The 21,733-nt window shown below is 45.7% G+C and overlaps 1 protein-coding gene across 1 annotated transcript in view; it reads left to right on the top strand.

Moving 5' to 3' along the window:
* LOC142310443 (uncharacterized) overlaps positions 1 to 21,733 on the top strand; it is a 59,855-nt gene that overhangs the window by 17,534 nt on the left and 20,588 nt on the right. Inside the window, exons 2-6 of the mRNA XM_075347968.1 lie at positions 12,773 to 12,907; positions 13,037 to 13,216; positions 13,299 to 13,422; positions 13,506 to 13,603; positions 13,801 to 13,891. Coding sequence (XP_075204083.1) covers positions 12,830 to 12,907; positions 13,037 to 13,216; positions 13,299 to 13,422; positions 13,506 to 13,603; positions 13,801 to 13,891 — 571 coding nt within the window. The 5' untranslated portion in view covers positions 12,773 to 12,829. The remainder of the gene's footprint in view (positions 1 to 12,772; positions 12,908 to 13,036; positions 13,217 to 13,298; positions 13,423 to 13,505; positions 13,604 to 13,800; positions 13,892 to 21,733) is intronic.

Genomic DNA, 21,733 nt, shown 5'->3' with positions numbered 1-21,733 from the left:
TTGGGGAGCTTTACTGTATAGGCACCTCAGGGGCTCTCCTAATGCAACATAGCGTCCGCTATTGATTCCAGCCAATTTTGCAGTCAAATGGCGCTCCTTCCCTTCCGAGCCCTGTCATGCGCCCAAACAGTTGATTTCCACCACATATAAGGTATCGCCAAACTCAGGAGAAATTGCACAATAAATTTTATGGTGATTTTTTTTTCCTGTTACCCTTGTAAAAAAAAAAAAGCTACCTGGTTAAAATAACAATTTTGTGGTAAAATTTTATTTTTTTATTTTCATGGCTCAACGTTATAAAATTCTGTGAAGCACCTGGGGGTTCAGGGTACTCACCAAACATCTACAAAAATTCCTTGAGGGGCCTAGTTTCCAAAATGGGGTCACTTGTGCAGGGTTTCTGCTGTTTAGGTACCTTAGGGGACCTCCAAATGCGACATGGTGCCCGCAATCTTTTTCAGCCAAATTTCCTTTCCAAAATTCAAATATTGTTCCTTTCGTTCCAAGCCCTCCCATTTGTCCAAACAAAGGTTTCAGACCACATGTGAGGTATCACCGCGCTCATAAAAAAGTGGTTAACAAACCTTGAGGTCAAATTTTTGGAATTACCTCTTGAAAAAGTGAGAAAATTGATGCTAAAGCAACATTTTTGAGGAAATTATTAAACTTTTCAATATGACAACGTAACGTTAACAAAATCTGTGAAGTACCTGTGGATCTAAAATGCTCACTATTCCCCTAGATAGAAGCCTTGAGGGGTCTAGTTTCCAAAATGGCGTCACTTGTGAGGGGTTTCTTCTGTTTAGGTACCTTAGCGGACCTGTAAATGCAACATGGTGCCCGCAATCTATTTCAGCCAAATTTGCTTTCCAAAATTCAAATATTGCTCCTTCTGTTCCGAGCCCTCCCATTTGTCCAAACAGAGGTTTCTGACCACATTTGGGGTATCGGCGCGCTCATAAGAAAGTGGGGAACAAGTTTTGGGGTCCATTTTGTTGTGTTATTTCTTCTGTGAATTGAAGTGAATAAATTTGGGTTAGAGCAACATTTTTAGGTAAAATTTAATTTTTGCTTTTTTTCATTCCACATTGCTGTTGTTCATGTGAAGCACCTGAAGGGTTAATAAACTTCTTGAATGTGGTTTTGAGTACTTTGGGGGGTGCAGTTTTTAGAATGGTGTCACTTTTGGGTATTTTCTGTCATCTAGGCCTATTGAAGTCACTTCAAATGTGATGTGGTCCCTAAAAAAAATGGTTTTGTAAATTTTGATGTAAAAATGAGAAATCGCTGATAAACTTTGAACCCCACTAACTTCCTAACAAAAAAAAAATTTGTTTCCAAAATTGTGCTGATGTAAAGTAGACATGTGGGAAATGTTATTTATTAACTATTTTGTGTCACAGAAATCTCTGGTTTAACGGTATAAAAATTCAAAAGTTGAAAATTGCTAAATTTTCAAAATTTTTGCCAAATTTCAATTTTTTTCATAAATAAACGCAAAAAATATTGTCCTAAATTTGGTACTAACATGAAGTCCAATATGTGACGAAAAAACAATCTCAAAATCACCAGGATCCGTTGAAGCGTTCCAGAGTTATAACCTCATGAAGTGACACTGGTCAGAATTGCAAAATTTGGTCTGGTCATTAAGGTGAAAATTAGCTCCGTCACTAAGGGGTTAAGGAAAATCACTAAATATGCAGTGTGTGTGTGTGTGTGTGTGTGTGTGTGTGTGTGTGTGTGTGTATATATGTATATATATATATATGTGTTAGTAAGAAACAAAAGCATTCATAAATATGTGTGTTAGATTACATTAACTAAACTACATACCTAAGTATATGAAATGGCTTAAGTATTTTTGGTTATTCAATTCTTATCCTCAACAGTCCTCCCTAAAGACTTATTTCTGCCATTTCCTAATTCTAAGGGTACTGTAATCCCTTAGAAAGAAAGGTAGAGAGATCTGTGCGAAAGACCTGCCTAACTGAATGTTGAGGCATGGGCGGAGAGGGGAAAGGGTTTTCTTCACTGGTTTGAGACCAAGGATTCCTGGGCGAGTCCTCACCCTTTGTAGTGGGGCTTCCCCATGTCCCAAGGTTCTCTAAGTACTCTCTTCTTCCATTTATTCTACCAGAGTCGTTTTGTAACTGGGAGTAAGGGTCATGTTAGTCTTTATGGGCATATCGTCTGCCATACTTGGGTCTTCTGTTTCGAGTAAAGGAAAGGTCCCTCCTAATGTGACTTCAACTGTTTTTGAAAATATTTTCTTTAAAGACGGAATTACAAAAACCAGAATGGCTAGTAATATAACTAATACTATACTTATGGCGGTCCCTATCTGGATCAACCAGCCTTTAAAAGAACTCGTCCATCCAAAATAGTCTCCCCAGGGGTTGGTTACTCCTGAATTCTTCTTTAATTCTTCAGACAGTGTAGTGAGTTTCTTTATAGCTAAAGTGACCTTCCCATCCATTCCAGTGTTATCTGGTATATATGTGCAACAAACATCCCCCACCATTTTACAGACTCCACCTTTCTCTGCAAGGATCATATCTAAGGCCATTCTATTTTGATAAGCCATGATGGAAGTCGGATCTAGTTGTTGTGCTAGTCCCTGTAAGGTGTCACGTGTATAGTTAACGAAACGTTGCTGATTATAGTAGATATAATTAATCCAGTCTACATTTTTATTTACAGTAATTATGGGGATAATAGATTCTAATCCTGCTCTGACTTGGTCTCTAGCTTTATATTCGTCAGGGACCCCCCCTGGGCACTCTGATAGCGTCAATGTAAACATGTGGGTCAAAAGAGCCTTTCGGTGTATTCCTACCGGTACGGGCATCATCTGCACTCCGTCAATTCCTTAAGTTGACTTTGATGTGTGCTAAAAAGTCATTTTCTTCGACAGTGTGGTCAGCGGGGGCTATGTGTATAGGCATAAGTGCCTTGGCTAAAGTACATTCTCCCGTCCAATTTCCTTCTACTCGTGATCGAATTTTCATATATCCACAAATCCAAAACACATCTGCCACGGACTGTACCTGGTTAATTAAGTGATCACGGGTGAGATTGCTATAGGACCCACAGAAACCATCTCGAAATCGACCCATATCTCTCCCTTGACCACTCACATTACAGTATAACCGGTATAGTTGCCAGAATATATAGTGATGCCTTTCCCAGGGGAGGAGGCCTTGGCTATTATAGGGTATCTCTTTTTCCATTCTTCACAAGCATTTCCCTCAGTCATACTTATAAACGGACAAAGAAGACCTAATTCAGCTTCATAATCTAAATTTAGTGGGACAGTTCCTAAATGAGGTCTTGCTCCTGCACAGACATAAAGGGTGCTTTACACACTGTGACATCTCTAGCGATAGCTAGCGGTGTCATGCGCGATAGCACCCGCCCCCGTCGTTCGTGCGACCCTTGGCGATCGCTGCCGTAGCGAACATTACCGCTGCGGCAGCGTCACACGCACTTTATCAGCGACGTCGCTGTGACCGCCGAACAATCTTTCCATTGGGGAGGTGCGTTCGGCGTCATAGCGACGTCACTGCGGCGTCACTAAGCGGCCACCCAATGGCAGAGGCGAGGCGGAGATGAGCGGCCGGAACATGCCGCCCACCTCCTTCCTTCCTCATTGCCGGTTGACGCAGGTAAGGAGATGTTCGTCATTCCTGCAGTGTCACACATACAGATGTGTGACGCCGCAGGAGCAACGAACAACCAGCGGCATGCACCACCAACGATATTATGAAAAGGAGCGACGTGTCAACGATCAATGATATTTGACGTTTTTGCGATCGTTGATCGTCGCTCCTTGGTGTCACACGCTGCGATGTCGCTAACGGATGTGGTCCACTTATATCCTTTGGAATGGATAAAGAGGCTTCGCCAGATGTTTTTGTGGTGTCTTCTCTGTTCATACAGGATTACATGTTATGCAAGTCTGGCAGCTTCTAGTGTACGTGGATATTGCTGAGGAAATTCCTGGTGCATAGAACTTCTGGATGAGTGCCAACATTTGGTTCTTGCCTCTGTGCGTACAACCATGAGCCCATGCTACTACTGCAGGGAACATTCTTCTTGGTAGACAGACTCGATTCTCCAACTTTCAAAGTTTCCCATCTACTTTTTTCTATCTATACATTTGGCCTGGGACAACTCATAAAGTCCCATGGCTTTCAGTACCACCTATACGCCGATGACACTCAGATCTACCTCTCTGGTCCAGATGTCACATCTCTGCTGTCCAGAATCCCAGAGTGCCTATCTGCTATATCTTCCTTCTTTTCCTCTCGCTTTCTAAAGCTTAACGTGGCCAAAACTGAACTGATCATCTTTCCTCCATCTCCCCTACACTCTCCACCTGACCTATCCATTACAATTAATAACATCACGCTCTCCCCAGCACCCAAAGTTCGGTGCCTCGGAGTGACCTTTGACTCTGCCCTGTCCTTCATACCGCACATCCAATCCCTCACCACCTCCTGTCGTCTTCAACTCAAAAATATCTCCAGAATCCGCCCTTTCCTCAATCCCCAATCTACAAAAATGCTAGTGCATGCCCTCATAATCTCCCGCATCGACTACTGCAACATCCTCCTCTGTGGTCTCCCTGCTAACACACTCGCCCCTCTCCAGTCCATCCTTAATTCTGCTGCCCGAATGATCCACCTCTCTCCTCAATACCACCCCGCTTCTCCTCTCTGCAAGACCCTCCACTGGCTCCCAATCTTCTATCGTATCCAATTCAAACTACTAACCCTGACCTACAAAGCTATCCATAATCTGTCTCCTCCATATATCTCTGAACTAATCTCTCGCTACACTCCAAAACGTAACCTCCGGTCCTCCCAAGATCTCCTTCTCTCCTCCTCTCTCATTCGCTCCTCATGCAACCGACTCCAAGACTTCTCCCGAGCATCCCCAGTCTCCTGGAACTCACTGCCTCAACACATCAGACTATCTACTACACTTGCAAACTTCAAACGGACTCTGAAAACTCATCTGTTCAGAAATGCCTATAATCTACAATGACGCCACTGCCCCACCACCGTGCGGAGCTGCCGCCCCACCACCGTGCGGAGCTGCCGCCCCACCACCGTGCGGAGCTGCCGCCCCACCACCGTGCGGAGCTGCCGCCCCACCACCGTGCGGAGCTGCCGCCCCACCACCGTGCGGAGCTGCCGCCCCACCACCGTGCGGAGCTGCCGCCCCACCACCGTGCGGAGCTGCCGCCCAACCTACACCCCACCTACTGTCTTCTCCCCAAAATCCTTTAGGATGTAAGCCCGCAAGGGCAGGGCCCTCTTCCCTCTGTACCAGTCTGTCTATTGTAACTTGTATATGTATTCTGTATGTAACCCCCTCATGTACAGCACCATGGAATCAATGGTGCTCTATAAATAAACAATAATAATAATAATAATAATCTACCTTGGCTCCAATCTTCTTACATTCTCTTATTTCATCAGGTGGAGCATGGATCTTTGATGTTAGTTTATTGTACGGTGTCCTCTCCAATTTATCGTCTGGTTCTACTGGTTGTGTGGTTTTCCCCGTTCTGGTTGTTAACATGAGTAGAATACCTGCCAATTTTTCCGGTTTCTCTCATGCTGCCGTCTTCACTAGTTCATCAGCATAATGATTGCCAAGTGCTTCTGGGATGTCTAGTCGTCCGTGCGCTTTGACCTTCATGACAGCTATTTCTCTGGGCAACTGAACTGCCTGCAACAGTCTCTGGATAAGTGCCGCATTTTTCACTGGAGTTCCAGCTGTGGTGATGACTCCTCTCTGCAACCATAGCAGTCCAAAGTCGTGTACAGCCCCAAAAGTGTACCTGCTGTCAGTGTAGATGTTAACCCTTTTCCCTTTTGTCACTTCACATGCTTTGATGAGAGCTATTAATTCTGCTTCTTGTGCTGATATATGGGGTGGTATGGCTCCCGATGCGATTGGCTGATCCAGAGTGGTCACAGCAAATCCTGTGTAGAACTTTCCGCCATCCGCGTACCGAGAACCATCTGTCCACAAAGTAAGATCTGCATCTGGCAAAGGTGTTTCGGATACTTGACGAGGTGTAGTAGTTTTTATTTCCATCTCCTCTAAGCAATCATGGTACAAACAGGGACATCAACCATGTCGCAGGAGCTGCAATGTTCGTGGGCTTCATGTTGACATATGGGGTAGTCTCATCTAGAAAACAGAAGACGAGTGGTCGGCTTAAAGGTGGTACATCGCTGTAGAGTAACAATGTCAAGAAGTTGTAGGGAGCACTGAAGACAAAAGTGACGTTGGGCAGACAGGTGTCTTGGTTGAATCTGATCAAGAATTGCTTTCAGGTCATGAGGTGCCTGAACCACCGTTGGGTGGCCAAGGGTAATGTCGGCCGTTTTGTCAAGAAGAACATGTGCAGCATTAACCGCACGAAGACAGGTAGGTGAGGCCCTTGCCACAGGGTCCAGTCTGCCATGGTTTTGTGTTAACACCCCAGAGGAATGGCCATTGATCTCATGAAGAAAAAGAGTAAATTGCAAGGCGTAGTTCGGGAGACCCAGTGATGGGGCTGATGAGATCGCATCTTTGAGTTTTTCAAATGCCCAGTATCGTTTGTCTTAATCCTCAGGAGATTCGTTGTATGTGATATGGTTGGTCTTGACAGCATCGTACAATGGTTGCATGATCCCGGAGGCGTCTGGTATGCATTGTCGGCAATAGGTGATAAGGCCTAAGAAGGCTTGCAATTGTTTGATACTCCTGGGGAAAGGTATGGCTTTGATGGCTGTTATTCTGTTCTCCGTCAGATGTTTGGAGCCTGGTGAAATACAGTGACCAAGGAATACGACTGGGTTGGCACCAGTGAACCTTTGCTTTAGAGACTTTACAGTTCTAAACTGCAAGGAACTGGAGTAAAGATACAGAACAGTCATAACAGTCTTTTTCACTTCCTGCACAGAGGAAGAGATCGTCCACATACTGTAGAAGAGCCACTTCCGGGTGCTCTTATTGCCATGGTGAGAGAACGATAGACATTGCTTGAGTGAACTGATCAGAGCTGTTCTGTGTTCCTTGTGGCATGACTGTCCATGTATACTGGCTCCCTTGGAAGGTGAAGGTGAACAGATATTGACAGTTTGGATGTAGAGGCACACTGAAGAAAGCATTGGCGAGATCCATAACAGTGAAAATGGTCGCTGAGGGTGGGATCTGACTCAGAAGAGTATGTGGATTGGGTACCACTGGGGTCTCCAACAGAGTGGCAGCGTTGACGACCCTCAAGTCTTGCACTAACCGGAACTTAGGAGCTTCTCCTTTTAGATGTCTTCTTTTTAACAGGAAACAATGGCGTATTGCATGGCGAAACACAGTGAATGAGGGCCCCGATGGCGAGGAGGGCAGATATCTGCAGTTTGAGTGATTCCTCTTGGATGGATTTCAGAGGATATTGCAGCACTCGAGGTAGCTGGGCCCCGGTTTTAAGATGCACCACGACAGGGGGTACTTGCAGGCGACCAATATCATCGGGTCCCGTTGACCATAGAGACTGTGGTATAAGGGCTATAGCACTGTTAGGTATTCCATACACTGGATCGTCCCGATATAGGAGCATTATGGGCAGTGCTGAGACAATACACACGTCTTCAATTCCCTCTGACGTATTGGGATTGTGAAAAGTTACTGTCATGCCATCAGAGTCGAAATTGATGTTGGCTCGGAAACGGTGTAAGAGGTCAGCACCCAGAAGATTAATGGGACAGGTAGGCGACACCAGGAGTCTGGTCAAGACTTCAGGGAAAGGGCCGTTTGGGACCAACACAGTGGGTTGGTTTCTAGTTGGTGTGCCATCTACACCAAAACAAGTAAAAGTATCTGAAGTAAGAGGGACTGACAAAGGTAGATCTTGTTGTCTAATAACCGTTTTGTCCGAACCTGTGTCCACCATGAATTTGATTGGGTTCTCATCTATCAGTAGGGTGACTGCAGAGCAAGGGGAAAAGGTTCAGGCGTACCTAACCCTTATTATGGCCGTTGTTGGGCCTGATCTCGGTCACCTTGTTCAAGTGCTAAGTATTATCTTGTTGGTTGCCGGCTATCGACATTCCGAGGGTAACACTTATTGGATAGTGTTCGACAATCACGTTTGATATGTCCTTCCCTTCCGCATTGGAAACAAGGGCCTCTGACTCTTCTCTGGTCAGGGTAGCTCTTTTCCTGTTTCATTTTCTCTTTTCCCTTTCTGTTTGGTTCTTCTTTTTCATTCTTTCTATTTCTTTTTCCTTTTCTTTTAGCAAATCAGCACAAATTGTATAGAAATTAGCATATATAATAAAATAAAAATAAAAATATAAAAAATATATATATAAAAAAAAAAAATTTTTTTCAATAATTTAGTGATTTGATAAGTCTTGGACACGGCCTTGCCTGGTGCAAATGTGCATATTTTTTCTGTGCATATGCTGCCTTACGTGATCCACCTGGGTGCCCTGCGGCCGTTTTTTCGGGGGCATGTGGTGGGACAGCAAGGCGCCTGCTGCCTTTACCCCATGGGCCCGATACTCGGTTGTTGTGGCATCTGGACTGGATCTCTGCGGCGTGTGCAGAGTCTTATTACGCGCACCTCTGCGACTGCTCGTCACTTTGTAGGCCGCGCCTCCGGACCATGGAATGGGTGGGAGGCCTTCACTCTCTCCTGCGCATGCCCCGGTTGGCGTGGTTGGCGGATGTGACGTGCATTCTTCTACTTAATATGCACGAGCGGTGATATCACCATCATCACCACCATGTGACCTCCTCTACCCAATGAAATACATGCATACGGCATGATTTATGTTAATTATCGTACGCTCGTGATACAACGTAATGGATTGGCTGGAGGATATCACATGGCATTATGCGGCACCGTGTTTAAGACAGGGAGGAAGCGCCCAGAAACCACGCCCCCTTGAGAAAGCGGACTGCGAAACACGTGTCGGGGAGCTGTCCGGGTGGTCCATCCCCACTATGGGTAACTAAACAAACTTATCAAACTTAATCTATTCAACTGTTTAATCGGTTTTTGCATATAAGTATTATTGTATATTGATCGAATTAATGACCTGGCTTAGGCTGTGTGTGTTGTGTACCTAAACACCTTGGAAATTGAGGTTCTCCTTGATTCCCTTCCCATTTATATCTGGGACCTGAGGTGATGTGTGCACAGCACGCAAGCCATTGCTCAGGATATAAACAGCAGGGGATTAGAGCCTTAATCTGAACATTCCTGTTCATTCACTGGCGCTGTGAATGTTTTAATACCAGTGATGTGGGCAATCATATGATTTCATACTAAAAATAACACTTGGAGATTTAAAATCTACGGTATTTCTTTCATTGCCACCATTGTTTGATCTAGGAAGTGCTGGGAGCTCCATATGTGATATCCCTTGTGTTCACTTATATGCATTTTTGGTTTGAACAGTTCTCAAAATGGACCCCATGGACTAGCCTTTGTTCTGTGTTTACTGTTTTTTGACTGGGATCAATCTACTATAATATTGAGCACAATATTTTATAATAATTTTTGGAAAAGCAATATATAAATATATTCTGTATATTATTGATGAATAAAATAATAAAAATATGCATAATGTGATACCGACTCAAGTCCGTTATATTTTGAAGTTGTTGTTGGAGTCATAAAGGTATCCTAAAAAGATGGGTTTATTGAACTTCTGTATTGTATGGTCCTCATGCTGCTGCCCATAATAAAATAAAACACTCTTTACTTACCTCCTCCAGCGTGTCTCCCGGTGTCTCCCCGATCTCTCTGCTGCCGCTGCGATCACACACACAGAGATGATGTCACTCTGCTGTGCCGATCACATGACCGGCACCGAAAACCAGGAAGTGAGGGGAGACACGGGAGGAAAGTGCTGGAGAGGGTAAGGAAAGAATATTTTATTTTACTATGGGCAGCAGCATGGGGGCCATATCTAACACAGGGGGGGGGGTGCCATCCATAGGGGACAATGGGCAGCACCGGGGGACGTGTGCCATCCATAGGGGGCCATGAGCAACACAGGGGGGGCGTGTGACATCCAAAGGAGACCTGTGCCAGCTGTAGGAGACCTGTGTCATCTATAGGAGACCTGTGCCAGCTGTAGGGGACGTGTGCCAGCACAGGGGGACGTGTTCCATCAATTGGAGACGTGTGCCAGCAATAGGGGACATGTGCCATAAATGGAGGACATGTGACATCACTGGGGGGACGTGTGCTAGCACAAGGGGGCTATATTCAATATAAGGGGGCCATATCCAGATTAAGGCGGCTAATTTTAGGATGGAGGGGCTATGAGGGACATATACCCTATATGATTTGTTAGACGGACACTGGTATTATAAGACTGACTCCATTTAACATTAAAAAAAAATAATTCTGTTTTCCTTCACCAAATTTGAAGGTGCGTCTTATAAAGCGAAAAATACGGTACATACCTAAGTCTATGAAATGGCTGAATTAAGTATTTTTAGTAACTCAATTCTTATCCTCAACAGATAGACAAGACGACAACAAAAGTTCGTATTCAAGGTTTCAATCCCCAACACATGACATGCTGCTTGGATCTCCCACCAGTCTCTGTATTTACTCTTCACCCCCAATTAACTTGTAATTCCTACAGCCAATTACTGTGTTTCACTGAAAATAAGCCCTACCCAAAAATAAAAGCCGCTGTACACGCGACGATTTATCATGCGATCGCACCCGTCCCCATCGTTTGTGCGTAACGGGCAATTTGTTGCCCGTGGCGCACAAAGTCGGAAAACACCGTCACACGTACTTGCCTCCCGAACGACCTCACTGTGGATGGCAAACCTCCTCTTCCTGAAGGGGGAGGGACGTTCGGCATCACAGCGACATCACACAGCGGCCGCTTAATAGAAGCGGAGGGGCGGAGATGAGCGGGACGTAACATCCCGCCCACCTCCTTCCTTCCGCATTGCCGGCGGCCTAATGTAAGCTGCAGTTCATCGTTCCCGGGGTGTCACACGTAGCGATGTGTGCTGCCTCGGGAACGATGAACAACCGGCGCGCAGAAGGACGATCGTTTTTTTTTTTAAAAATCAGCGACGTGTCAACGAGCAACGATAAGGTGAGTATTTTTGCTTGTTCACAGTCGCTCGTAGCTGTCTCACCCTACGATATGTCAAACGATGCCGGATGTGCGTCACTAACGACGTGACCCCGATGACATATCGTTAGTTATATCGTAGCTTGTAAAGCGGCCTTAAGCCTTAGCCATGGTTCAATAATGAAGTATCCATGCAGCTAAAAAAGTTAAAGAATACTGCAGGACACTTCATTATTGAAAGTGGACACACCCATAAGAGGAGAAAGAAGACCCTGCAATCATACTCACCAGATGCTGAATGAGAGGACCTGTAATGGAACGCATCAATGACTTGTATCAATGACTTGCGGTGGAACAGACACCCACACACATCAGGTCACACACACTCCTCACATCCAGCAATATTAATTGCTTCTGACTTGCAGGGTTACCTGTGACGCAGTGCAGTGGAGCGTGAGGACCTGTGGTGGAATACATTGATTCGTTCCACCGCAAGACTTCTATGCTTTCCACCGCAGGTCCTTCACAGCACTGTGTCCCAGGTTCCCTCTACGGCCGGAAGCAATTGGTATTGCCGGATGTAGTGAGTGTGTTTTTGCGATCTGATGGATGTGAGTGTTAGCCAGAAGTAGGGGAGGACCGAGTGGAGCATACCTGATGGGAGTGCTTGCCAAAGATCACAGGATGACTTGGGAGTGACGCAGACGTCCGCTGTCTGGTAAGTATAAGTCTCCTGGGAAGGGGGGGTTGCTTGTTTGGACGTGTGTTTCCCTGAGAATAAGCCATTCTCCATAAATAAGCCCTAGTTCATTTTTCGGGGCAAAAAATAATATAAGACAGTGTCTTATTTTCGATGAAACATAGTAGTTGCAAAGCACTGACCAACATAGACAGGAGCATGGAGGAAATGTCTTAAGGCTACTTTACACACTGCGATATCGGTCCCGATATCGCTAGTGTGGGTACCCGCCCCCATCTGTTGCGCGACACGGGCAAATCGCTGCCCGTGCCGCACAACATCGCCCAGACCCATCGCACATACTTACCTGCCCGGCGACGTCGCTGTGACCGACGAATCGCCTCCTTTCTAAGGGGGCGGTCCGTGCGGCGTCACAGCGACGTCACTGAGCGGCCGCCCAATAGCAGCGAAGGGGCGGAGATGAGCGGGACGTAACATCCCGCCCACCTCCTTCCTTCCTCATAGCGGCCGGGAGGCAGGTAAGGAGAGCTTCCTCGTTCCTGCGGCGTCACACATTGCGATGTGTGCTGCCGCAGGAGCGACGAACTACATCGTTACTGCTGCAGTAACGATAATCGAGAATGGACCCCCATGTCACCGATGAGCGATTTTGCACGTTTTTGCAACGATGCAAAATCGCTCATTGGTGTCACACGCAGCAACATCGCTAATGCGGCCGGATGTGCGTCACAAATTCCGTGACCTCAACGACTCCGCATTAGCGATGTCGCAGCGTGTAAAGCCCCCTTTAGTCAGCAGTTCACCTTAGGTTCCAGCCTGAACACTGACAGGAGAGAATACAAGTTCTACACATTGTATCTCCTGATATGTTCCTCTCTATTGTCTCCACTAATTGTGTAATTATGCTGGATTATTTGTGATTTTACATAATCATCATCTTTTCCCCATTCAGGTCCGTACAATATTAGATCCTATCAGTGGAGATCTTCTATATAAGACTGTTTTTCTAATGGAAATGGACAGGGACAAGATGGTGGAGAGGCTATTACACCTCACCCTAGAGATCCTCTTTCGGCTTACTGGAGAGGTGAGAGATTCTGATGACGTCTCTTTACATCATTCTTATCTATGGGAATAACAGATGGACAGAACTGGATAGGTGAGGATTCTGGAAATGTCTGTAGTGAGATTTGTTAATGTGTCTCTCCATAACCAGGATTACACAGTAGTGAAGAAGACCTCTAGTGAGCGCTGTCAGGCCCCTGTGTCTGAGGGATGGGGAAGACCCCTGAGCCCAATCACGGGGCTTCCACCTCACCCCCCGATACATGAGGACATCACTGACCAGAAGATCCTAGAACTCACCTACAAGATGATTGAGCTGCTGACTGGAGAGGTGACACTGCTGGGAATGCTGGGACATTATACAGTAACGCTATGAAGGGATCGGGGAATGACGGTATCATTGTATGTGTCAGGTTCCTGTCAGGTGTGAAGACATCACTATCTATTTCTCCATGGAGGAGTGGGAGTATTTAGAAGGACACAAAGATCTGTACAAGGACGTCATGATGGAGGTTCCCCAGCCCCTCACATCACCAGGTAATACACAGGATTAAATACACACGGCCTATAATTATCTGTATATAAGGAATGAATTCAGCCCTTGTATGTGTTTCCTCCAGTTCTCTCCAGTGAGAGGAAAACACCAGAGAGATGTCCCCATCCTCTTCTTCCACAGGACTGTAAACAAGAAGATCCCGATGTTCCTCAGGATCATCAGGTAGATGGAGAGAAGGTGTCCTGAAATCTCCCTATGATGTGTAGACGCCTGTGAAGGTCTTGTGTTCAGTCTTGTTTTATCCTCCAGTATTATATGTTTTATACTTGTGTAATGAGAGCGGTGGAGATGGCAGGATTAGAGATGATCATAGATGTGACTTCTTCATCTGTCTGTGACTTTCACAATATTTGTTTCAGGGTGAAGATCTGTCCCATATTAATACTACAGAGACATATGTGAGGGGTGATGAGCGGTGTAAAGAGGAGATTCCTACATATGGCTACCCAGGTGAGTAGTGACCACTAAATGCAAAGAAGTCACAGATTTGTCTCAGTCACTGGCTGCTTTATTGGTGGTGTCAAACATGTAATTATTATTATTATTATTATAATTTATTATGATTATAATAATGCCATTTATTCCATTGCGCTTTACTTGTGAAAACAGGTATAGATAGTATGAGTAAATACAATAATCATAAACAAAACAAGGCACAGACTGGTACAGGAGGAGAGAGGACCCTACCCGCGAAGGCTCTAAATCTACAAGGGATGGGTGAGGATACAGTAAGTGAGGGTAGAGATGGTTGTGCAGTGCTATAGCGGACTGAGGGTTACGGCAGGTTGTAGGCTTGTCAGAAGAGGTGGGTCTTCAGGTTGCTTTTGAAGGTTGTCAAGGTAGGCAAGAGTCTGATATGTTGTGGCAGATCATTCCAGAGTATGGTGGGAGGCACGGGAGAAATTTTGGATGCGGTGGTGGGACGAGGAGATGAGAGGGGAGTAGAGAAGGAGAGCTTCTGAGGATTGGAGGTTATGTGCAGGTAAGTACCGGGAGACTAGTAGACAGATTTAAGGAGGAGACAGGTTGTGGATGGCTTTGTACGTCTTGGTTAGGGTTTTGAACTGGAGTTGTTGGGCAATGGGAAGCCAGTGAAGGGATTGGCAGAGAGGAGAGGTCTGGGAGTAGTGGAGGGACAGGTGGATTAGTCGGGCAGCATAGTGTATAATAGATTGTAGGGGTGCGAGACTGTTAGAAGGGAAGCCAGAGAGAAGGAGGTTGCAATAGTTCAGGCGGGAAATAAGGGCATGCACTAAGGTTTTTGCAGCTTCTTGGGAAAGGAATGTTTGAATCCGGGAAATATTTTTGAGTTGGAAGTGGCAGGAGGTGATATCATGGCATCCTGCTGACACCTTCTGTATCTGGCCTCTTGATGACCCCTTTGGGAGAAACGCGTTGAGGCAATTTGAGGGACGCACACATGGCCTCCTATATGATAAGTACCTTCTGACTATCCCAATGATGGTTTTATCTTCCTAAAAATACTACTATGCACTTTATTTAACATAGCACTTTATCTACTGGCTGCTAGGGTGCGTTAAGACAGTTTAGGGATAAGTACTGACTGTCCCAATTAATGTATCTAACATTGTTGTGCACTTTATTTAAGCATAAGCACTCTATTCACTTGCTGCTATATATATATACACTGTGTGTGTATGTGTGTGTGTGTGTATTTTACATGGCCCTTCTCTTACTCCAGAACAAAACTGTTCCCAAACCTCTCTTAAGACTGTGATGTGGAATTGGTGCATGTGTTCGTTGATATATAATTTTGATTGTTCAATTGTTAAATGAAAACTTCACAAACACTATTTGCACCTTGTCCTTAGACGTGAGCACTTTTGATATCTTTTGTCAGGGCAAGGTACGGATAGCCTTCGGAGAGTGGGGCCGACCTCCGCGTTAGGTAGTGGACAGGAGGGAGGTATATCTTTAGGGTGTGACCTTTACGCTCCTCCCTTTTGCTTTGCACTTTGTTATTGTGTGTAATTTTGGATGTTTTTTTTAAAATTCCTAGAATAAAGTTGATGTTTTTAAGGGTTATATATTTTTGGTTTATGCAACAATTTCCCTTGGATATAATTTTTGGAGGTTAAGAGGGCTTGGATGTGTGGCTTGAAAGAGAGCAGAGTCAAGAGTTACTTCCAGGCAGTGAGCACGTTGGACTGGAGAAAGTGAGTAGCCATTGACTTTGATGGATTGGGGTGGTAGAATGAGGAGGAGGAAAGATATTGAATTCTGTTTTGTCCATGTTCAGTTTCAGAAATCAAGCAGAGAAAAAGGATGAAATAGCGGACAGACATTGTGGGATTTTGGTTAGTAGGGAGGTGAAAAAATGCAAAACAAGAATGCTGCGGAGACACCATCACATATTTCTCAACGCTGGCAGGAAACTAGCCAAGTCTTTCACCGGGAAGGAACAACCACGGGAAGGGCTGTCTCCAGTCAAGGAAACCGCCTATACCAAAACATGGGAGTATTGCCTAGTAGAAGACTACATAGGTAAGGATGGTTGACCTTGGTGAGATCAGCATCCAACACCGCGGAGACGCATCACGTGTTTCTCAACACAGTGACACTAGAACAAGGCCCCCTGGGAAAATATGCAAAACAAGAAATCTTGTTTTGTATATTTTTCCAAGGGGCCTTGTTCTAGTGTCACTGCATTGAGAAACACGTGATGGTGTCTCCATGGTGTTGGATGGTGATCTCCCCGAGATCAACCATCCTTGCCTATGTAGTAGGGAGGTGATGTCGGGTCCAGAGAGGTAGATCTGCGTATCATCAGCATAGAGGTGATACTGAAAGCTGTGGGACTCTATGAACTGTCCCAGGCCAAAGGTGTAGATGGAAAACAGCAGTGGTCCAAGAACGTAACCTTGGGGCACACCGACAGATAGGGGGCGAGATGAGGAGGTGCTGTGAGAGTGGGAGACGCTGAAAGTTCCGTCTGTTAGGTATGAGGAGATCCAAGATAGCGCCAAATCTGTGATGTCCGGAGACCAGTAATCATATAATCACCAACTTGCTGCTAGATCACCACATACTCTTCCACCCGGATTTGTTCAAATTACTTTGGGCACTGACAACCCTTTTTATATAGAGCTTACAACCTGGAGGATCCACCTGACCCCTAGAATTGGAAAATGCTGAACTTTCCCTGCCCAGATCTGTAAACTTTAAAGCCAAATGATAGCATACGTAGAAAGTGCTGACAAGTTAAAAAAAATCACTTGAAGACAAAATTTTATGATGGGCCTCTAAGAGAAAGGGGAGGGTCATCATGCCGTTTCCTTCCTAAAGTCCTGGTATCATATAAGGGCTGCGCGCTATCCTGTTGTCCTGCGGACGTCCACATATGCTCTTGGTCTCTACTTTCCACTGGGCCTGTGGACGTCGCACAGTCTCCCCAGGAATGCACTTAGGGTGTGCGTGCACACTGGCCCTCCTCTTAAAGGGCTGGTGTGCCATTTCCCTGAAATGCCTCTCCGCCTATGGCTGAGAGTCACTCTGTATTTAAGGCACCCACCCCTTGGGGGAGGTGCCTGTGCAGTGAAACCCCTTTAGTTAGTCTACAGTCTGCTAGCTAGTCGTCAGGTCTTGTGCTCCTATCCCATTACCTGTTCTTGAGTCTGCCATGCCACACCTATCTGTACCCTGTTCCTGTCTGCCGCAGCCATCCCACCTGTTCCTGCTGGCAGCTGTGTCTGTACCGGAGTCTGCCTCCTGTTCTTTGGATCTGCTGCCACAGTCCCGGTCACTGCCCTAGGAGTAGTACCTGGCATCCGCCTCCTGACATGCGGTTAAGCGCCTCCCATTACACCGTGTGCAGAATTATTAGGTAAGTTGTATTTTAGAGGATTTTTTTATTATTGATCAACAACTATGTTCTCAATCAACCCAAAAGACTCATAAATATCAAAGCTTAATATTTTTGGAAGTTGGGGTGTTTTGTTTTTTTTTTACATTTGGCTATCTTAGGAGGATATCTGTTTGTGCAGGTAACTATTACTGTGCAGAATTATTAGGCAACTTAATAAAAACCAAATATATTCCCATATCACTTGTTTATTTTCACCAGGTAAACCAATATAACTGCACAAAATTTTGAAATAAACATTTCTGACATTCAAAAACAAAACCCCAAAAATCTTGTGACCAATATAGCCACCTTTCTTTATGATGACACTCAACAGCCTTTCATCCATAGATTGTCAGTTGCTTGATCTGATTACCATCAACATTGCGTGCAGCAGCCACCACAGCCTCCCAGACACTGTTCCGAGAGGTGTACTGTTTTCCCTCCTTGTAGATCTCGCATTTTATAAGGGACCACAGGTTCTCTATGGGGTTCAGATCAGATGAACAAGGGGGCTATGTCATTATTTTTTCATCTTTTGGACCTTTATTGGCCAGCCACACTGTGGAGTAGTTGGATGCATGTGATGGAGCATTGTCCTGCATGAAAATCATGTTTTTCTTGAACGATACCAACTTCTTCCTGTACCACTGCTTGAAGAAGTTGTCTTCCAGAAACTGGCAGTAGGTCTGGGAGTTGAGCTTCACTCCATCCTCAACCTGAAAGGTCCCATAAATTCATCTTTGATGATACTAGCACATACCAATACCCCACCTCCACCTTGCTGGCGTTTGAGTTGTAGTGGAGCTCTCTGCCCTTTACGGATCCAGCCTCTAGCCCATCATTCTAGACCATCAAGAGTCACTCTCATTTCATCAGTCCATAAAACCTTTGAAAAATCAGTCTTAAGATATTTCTTGACCCAGTCTTGATATTTTATCTTATGTTTCTTGTTCAAAGGTGGTCATTTTTCAGCCTTCCTTACCTTGGCCATGTCCCTGAGTATGGCACACCTTGTGCTTTTTGATACTCCAGTAACGTTGCACCTTGAAATATGGCCAAATTGGTGGCAAATGGCACCTTGGCAGCTTCACGCTTGATTTTCCTCAATTCATGGGCAGTTATTTTGCGCCTTTTTTGCCCAACACGGTACTTTCAACCCTGTTGGCTATTTGCCATGAAACGCTTGATTGTTCGATGATCACGCTTCAAAAGTTTGGCAATTTCAAGACTGCTGCATCCCTCTGCAGGACATCTCACAATTTTGGGCTTTTCAGAGCCCGTCAAATCTCTTTTCTGACCCATTTTGCCAACGGAACGGAAGTTGCCTAATAATTTAGCACACCTTATATAAGGTGTTGATGTCATTACACCACACCCCTCCTCATTACAGAGATGCACATCAACTGATTTACTTAAAGGGAACCTGTCATCAGAAATTTTGCTTTAAACCTAAATGTTTCCCCCTCTGCAGCTCCTGGGCTGCATTCTAGCAAGGTTCCTGTTGGTTTTTTGCTCCCTTTTAGACCAAATATAATACTTTTATAATGGTGTACCTTTTGTGATGCTAATTTTCTAAATCGTCCATGGGGGCGGGCTCTCTGGTGTCCGTTATGTCCATCCTGCCGATTTACGCCGTCCCCCAATGCAGCATTTCATACTTCCAGGATGCCGCCCAGTGAGCCCGTGGTCCGGCGCATGCGCAGTGCCACTGTAGCGGGACTGTGCACTGCGTACACAGTGTGACCGCTGGTGACGTTTGCGCAGGCACGAGAATGGGCGGCGCTGTGTTGTCATCGCAAGTGCCCGCGCTTTCCCCTCTGCCTCCAGCGTTCTGCGCAAGCGCTGGTCAGATGACCGCACGTCCCCTCTTTCCCATCTTTCCCTGTAGCAGGAAATAGATGGGAGGATCGGAGCAGGACACCACCGGTTACGGCCAGCGCTTGCGCAGAACGCTGGAGGCAGAGAGGAAAGCGCGTGCACTAGATTATGGGTGGGCACTTGCAATGATAATCACAGCGCCGCCCATAATCTCGTTGGGGGACGTCGTAAATCGGCAGGATGGACATAACTGACACCAGAGAGCCCGCCCCCATGGACAATTTAGAAAATTTGCATCCCAAAAGGTACACCTTTTATAAAGTATTATATTTGGTCTAAAAGGGAGCAAAAAACCAACAGGAACCTTGCTAGAATGAAGCCCAGGAGCTGCAGAGGGGGAAACATTTAGGTTTAAAGCAAAATTTCTGATGACAGGTTCCCTTTAATTGGTAGTTGGCTCTCAAGCCTATACAGCTTGGAGTAGGACAACATGTATAAAAAGTACCATGTGATCAAAATACTCATTTGCCTAATAATTCTGCACACAGTGTAAAGAGTAAGCCCGGGCCCCCCTGAGGTCCAGTGGCTCCACTCCCACTCGGCGGTGAGCATTACAAGATGTATCCACCTTAACTGTTTTGTGCTACTTAATGTGCTTATATGATCCCTACAAGACCAGGTACAGAATATCTGGCCAAACTTTGCATTTCGGATCGACAACATTAAATGTGCAGTGAGAGCCAAGTGTGCATTTCTGTACAATAACAACAGATTTTCCCTTTATCCTGACGTTTCAATTTCTTTTAAAATGTATTAATTTTAAAGAGAATTGCGATAAACCACACAAAAAGACATTACACCTGTGCGATGATTTATCTCCGAGCTGTGCGTGGTTGATATACATTGATTCACGTCTGCAGGAAATGCATTGCATGGCTCTGGCTCTGTTTTTAAGGCATCACTCCACTTCAGAAACTCTGTTATGTTTTTGATCATAAGGAATTTAAAAGTGCTGTATAATCGTTCCTTCAATGGGGAGCGCTAGTACTTTTTCTTCTTTTCTGGTCAGGACTCAGCAGTTCCAATGGTCCATCATAAATAAGTGCAACTCCAGTCTAGTGATGGAGTTCTCCTCTCGATTATACGTTCTTGTTTGGAATGTAACATTGTTGTTTTTTTTTTAATCTAGGTCTTTTTTTCAGCTTCATTCTGTATGTTATGTTTGATAGTGGTGAAACTCATCTGACAAAAAATACTAGCCCCGACAATAGTTTAGATCACCAAGAGCCACATAATCTAATTACTTCAGAGATGTTTTACTACTAGCTACTAATTTTTTACTGATGAAGACTGTTGTGTTTGTTCACTTCAGTAGATTTGTTATCAGCTATAGCAGGTGTCTCAAACACGAGGGCCGCTTGTGGCCCCTAAGGCTGTTTCTTGCTGCCCACAGGCATGTGGTCCCCTTGATGATCGCGGTCAACGCCGGCCACAGTGAGGGCTTTATTGTCAGATAACTGATTTCCGTGCTCTCTACCCACCTACTCCAACGGCGGCTGCCAGCCAATCAGCAGCCAGCAGCTGCCATTGGAGTATTTATGCAGTTGTTTCAACATCCCTTTTATTTTTTTAGTGTGATGGAAGGCTTACAATTTTAGCAACAAGTGTTTAAATGTTCTATTAAACTTACAAAACCTATATTTTTGGAGTAACAAATCATTTTTGAAATTGCTTTGAAGGCCTAGTGTGCCGCCCCCGTGCCAGCAGCCGGGCTGCTCGGATCCGGATCCGCGGTGGCTCGAGGAGTCTCGGGACCCGGGGGTCGTGCGGCCACTCGATAAAAGGGGGCTATGTACAGGGGGACTAGAAAGTTTGTGGCACCACCCACGGTGCGTGGTAATGTGAGGGACCACCACTGCCATTGAGGAGCCCGGTGATGATGGTGTGGCAGCCTGATGTTTAACCCCTCCGTGGGTAGGGGGTTTTGTGTTCCGGGGCCCGTTGGATGGTTGGTGTTTGGGTGCCGTTGGGGATAGGAACAGGGTTTTTTTATGTACTCACTCAGTCAAGGAATAACAACACCGACAGCTTGTAAACCAGAATTCTGAGCACCACTGCAGCTTGTAGGGAGCACACTTGGGTCTGTGCCCTTGGTGTTGCTGTTAATCTGTGGCCCTGTCTTTGGCACCTTTGTCTCTGTTGGACCCGTGGGTATAAAACTCTTCTGGTCCCGCTCACCCGTATGGCTAACGGAGTGAGCTTGTTCTCAGGGTTCACGCATAGGATTTCTTTGGACTGTATTGGGAAAGTCCTATTTCATCGGTGCGCTAGTAGCCCGATTTTGGAGCGGGTTGGGGATGACACTTGAAGTCTTCACCCCCGTCGGGTAAATTACCGGAACACGTGAAGCTACTTTCCGGCCTGGGGTCCACGTACCCCGTCATGCCCTGGCCCCTGCCCGGTGATAGCTCAAGGCCGCAGGCTGCCCTCCTCGGTATTCCGTGCCCCATGACACTGTCCACCTGCGACTGGGGTTCCAGCTCCTACAAGGCCCAGACCAAAGTCTGCCACCTAGTACTCAGGAGCCCTGCTCCATGACCTCTCCTCAC

The sequence above is a fragment of the Anomaloglossus baeobatrachus genome, chromosome 5 (genome assembly GCF_048569485.1).
Source record: "Anomaloglossus baeobatrachus isolate aAnoBae1 chromosome 5, aAnoBae1.hap1, whole genome shotgun sequence".
Classification (NCBI taxonomy): domain Eukaryota; kingdom Metazoa; phylum Chordata; class Amphibia; order Anura; family Aromobatidae; genus Anomaloglossus; species Anomaloglossus baeobatrachus.
Note: the sequence above shows the minus strand (reverse complement) of the source record. Positions and strands in the feature narration are given on the sequence as shown.